Raw genomic sequence first — 3,168 nt, forward strand, 5'->3', positions numbered from 1 at the left:
TTCGACCAAACCAGAGTTAGTGATTGTTGAAACAATGGAAAGATGAACCAAGATGGCTTTTGTGATATTTGTATTGTTTTTGTGGACTTTGAATGAGATGTCTTTTACGATGATAAAATTACTGTTTTTTTAAAAGGGAGTCTGGTGGGTTTGATGATGGCGATTTCGCGGCTGTTGCTGGTTAAACAAAAAGATCTATAACTGTAGGGATCTTTTCTGTATTGTTGTCAGACACTTATAATGCCAATGTGAGCCTGTCAGTGACAAAAAAAAAAACATTTTTAGTGGACGTACACTGAAGATGCACAGTTGCCCCAAGTAATCACAGTGCAGCCTGTTTCGCTGCTGCCAGCTGCAGCAGTCTCACTCAATACTAGACCAATTTCAAAAACTGTTGTTGCCATCAGTCACTTGGACAATAAAACATGAGAAAGTAGGGTCCAAGTTGAAAAATACCAAAGTAACCCTTTAAGTTGAAAATGACTGTATTTCAAAATACTGTTGTTGGTTTATAAAGCACTGCATGGTGTAGGGTCCAAATACATTTCTGACCTTCTGCTACATCATGATCCATCCTCTCAGGTCTTCTCAGACAGGTCTGCTTTGTGTCCCCAGAGTCAAGACTAAACATGAGGAGGCATTTAGGCGTTTAGCTTTTACGCACCACAAACTGCACATCTGCTTCAACTCTCATAAATCAAGGCTGAAGACTTTTCTCTTCTCTCCTGCCCTTTTATTAAATCAAACGCTTATCCATTTTTTACACTGCACTGTACATTTTTCTATTTTATACCTGTCTTCATATTTTTAGCTTGTTTTTATTTTATTTTCTCTAGCTCTTTAATTAAGGTTTTAATTGCAATTAAATTTCCTTTTATAACGTGTTTCTTTTGCACTTTGTTTTGATGCTTTTGATGTGTTATGTAGAGCACTTTGCCTTGTTGCTGAAATGTGCTATAAATAAACTCGGCTTGCCTGACAGAAGAACTACAAATAGAAATTGATTACAAGTTTAGCCAGAGAGTAGTGAAAGAGGGACAAGCTGAGCCAAAGTCAATGACTTTTTCAGCTGGTGAGGATCAGTATGCAGTACAGTTTATGATCACTGCATCGTCCGGTCGGAAGTCTCTCTTAAGGTAAGTGCCCTCAGCGTCAACAGTGCCACGAACACTTCCACACTTGCGACAGCACTGATTTTTGCAGAGGGGACAAGGTGAACCCCAGAAGCCTTTTCATTGATGACTTTATGAGAATATTAATAATGCACCGAGGCACTAAGAGCTGTTCCAAAGAGTCTATATGAAAACCGTATAACATTTCTGAGTATGAAACAAAGCACATGCATAATGACTGGACTAATTTGACATGATGGGAAATGATGTATAACAGCATCTCCATCGAGGTAACTTGTACTCAACAACTCACAAACAATGCTGCGGTTGTTACTCTGACTATAAGTCGGCTAATTTGTGATGCTCCTCTATCACAGCTTCTACACTTGTTTGTGTTATATGGTATTTAATTTAATTTAACTTTATTTTATTTTATTTTATGTAATTTTATGTAATTTGATTTAATTTAATTTAATTTAATTTAATTTAATTCAATTTAATTTAATTTTATGTAGTTATTTATTTTGCTTCAATGGTTTATGTCCTATGTTGGGTTTAATTTATGTTTTTTTTTTCCTTCATTTTTTCCCATTGATTTTGTGTTTTTGAACATATTTGGCGGGCCTTTGTTTGAAGTAGGTGTTGTTGTGTTTATGTTTTGTGACTGAATCAAATTGTGAATGATCAGCTGTTTTAGTGCTTATAGAATTAGTGACTGAGGGGCAATATTCTTTATTTTTTTACACCTTCATTTCAATATTTCACAGTTTCAGTGAATACAAAGATTTCAAGATGCAGAGGAATAGAAACTAAAATAAACTGAACTAAAATAATTTGAACTAAACTAAACTAAACCACCTTTATTTTCTTTAATTGTAATGTATTTTATTTTTGATTTATTTTTTAGTTTAGTTTAGTTGAGTTTATTTTAAAGAATTTATGATCATTATTTAAAAAGAAATGTAGACAAAAAAAAGTAACACCCTATCAACAACTTGGGAGCAGTAACATTAAATAATAATATTATATAATAATATAAAACAGTGACATTAACGTTAGTAATAACATTAAACTACATTACCCAAAAACTGCGAAAGCGCTGAACTACGGCAAGCCGGAGGAGGAACTGTAAGCCTTCGCGTTTTGACGGAAGGAAGCGTGTTCTGCTGTGGTGTCAGTGAAGCAAGTCGAAAAAGTTTTGTAAAAACGTTAGTTTGTTATAAGTAAATATTGCCAGAGTTTTGTCGTCGTGAACTTTAGAAAGTGAACTCCAGAAAGTCATTCATTCGATCTTTACCGGACACTGAGGCAGAAAAGTTAGCTTTGTAAGTTAGCTGCAAAGCTAAAAACAACGGTAGCTAACGGCGTCTGTAAAAAGAGCTAGCTTCATTACTTTCTCTCAGAGTTACACGTTGACTGTCACTTAACAATGCAAAACCATGGTGGTCTTAAGAGAGGGAATGTGTCCGGGACTGGATGCGGATTTACTGCTTGACCTGCGCGCTGCTGATATTAAAACAGGTGAGTGTTTATGTGTCACTGATTTTAAGATGCTTCATCTGAATTAAAAACCAACAGTAACAAGAATGGTGTGTTGTTTCTACAGTGGAGGACGTGGTGTCATCTGACATTGAGGAACTTGCTCAGAGATGCTCTGTGTCATATAAGGTATTTACACTGACTATAAATTAAATACACTCACCGGCCACTTTATTAGGTTCACCTGTTCAACTCCTTGTTAACGCAAATAGCTAATCAGCCAATCACGTGGCAGCAACTCAGTGCATTTATGCATGTAGACATGATCAAGACGACCTGCTGAAGTTCAAACTGAGCATGAGAATGGAGAAGAAAGGTGATTTAAGTGACTTTGAACGTGTCATGGTTGTTGGTGCCAGACGGGCTGGTCTGAGTATTTACTGGGATTTTCACACACAACCATCTCTAGGGTTTACAGAGGATGGTCCCAAAAAGAGAAAATATCCAGTGAGCCAAAATGCCTTGTTGATGCCAGAGGTCAGAGGAGAATGGCCAGACTGGTTCAAGATGATAGAAA

The 3,168-nt window shown here is 36.4% G+C and overlaps 1 protein-coding gene across 1 annotated transcript in view; it reads left to right on the forward strand.

Annotated features, from left to right (window-relative positions):
- Positions 1–2,256: 2,256 nt before the first annotated feature.
- rad51d (RAD51 paralog D) overlaps positions 2,257–3,168 on the forward strand; it is a 35,283-nt gene continuing 34,371 nt past the window's right edge. Inside the window, exons 1-2 of the mRNA XM_050034546.1 lie at positions 2,257–2,633; positions 2,719–2,780. Of these exons, the coding sequence (XP_049890503.1) occupies positions 2,552–2,633; positions 2,719–2,780 (144 nt within the window). The 5' untranslated portion in view covers positions 2,257–2,551. The remainder of the gene's footprint in view (positions 2,634–2,718; positions 2,781–3,168) is intronic.

Source organism: Epinephelus moara, chromosome 3 (genome assembly GCF_006386435.1).
Source record: "Epinephelus moara isolate mb chromosome 3, YSFRI_EMoa_1.0, whole genome shotgun sequence".
Classification (NCBI taxonomy): Eukaryota; Metazoa; Chordata; class Actinopteri; order Perciformes; family Serranidae; genus Epinephelus; species Epinephelus moara.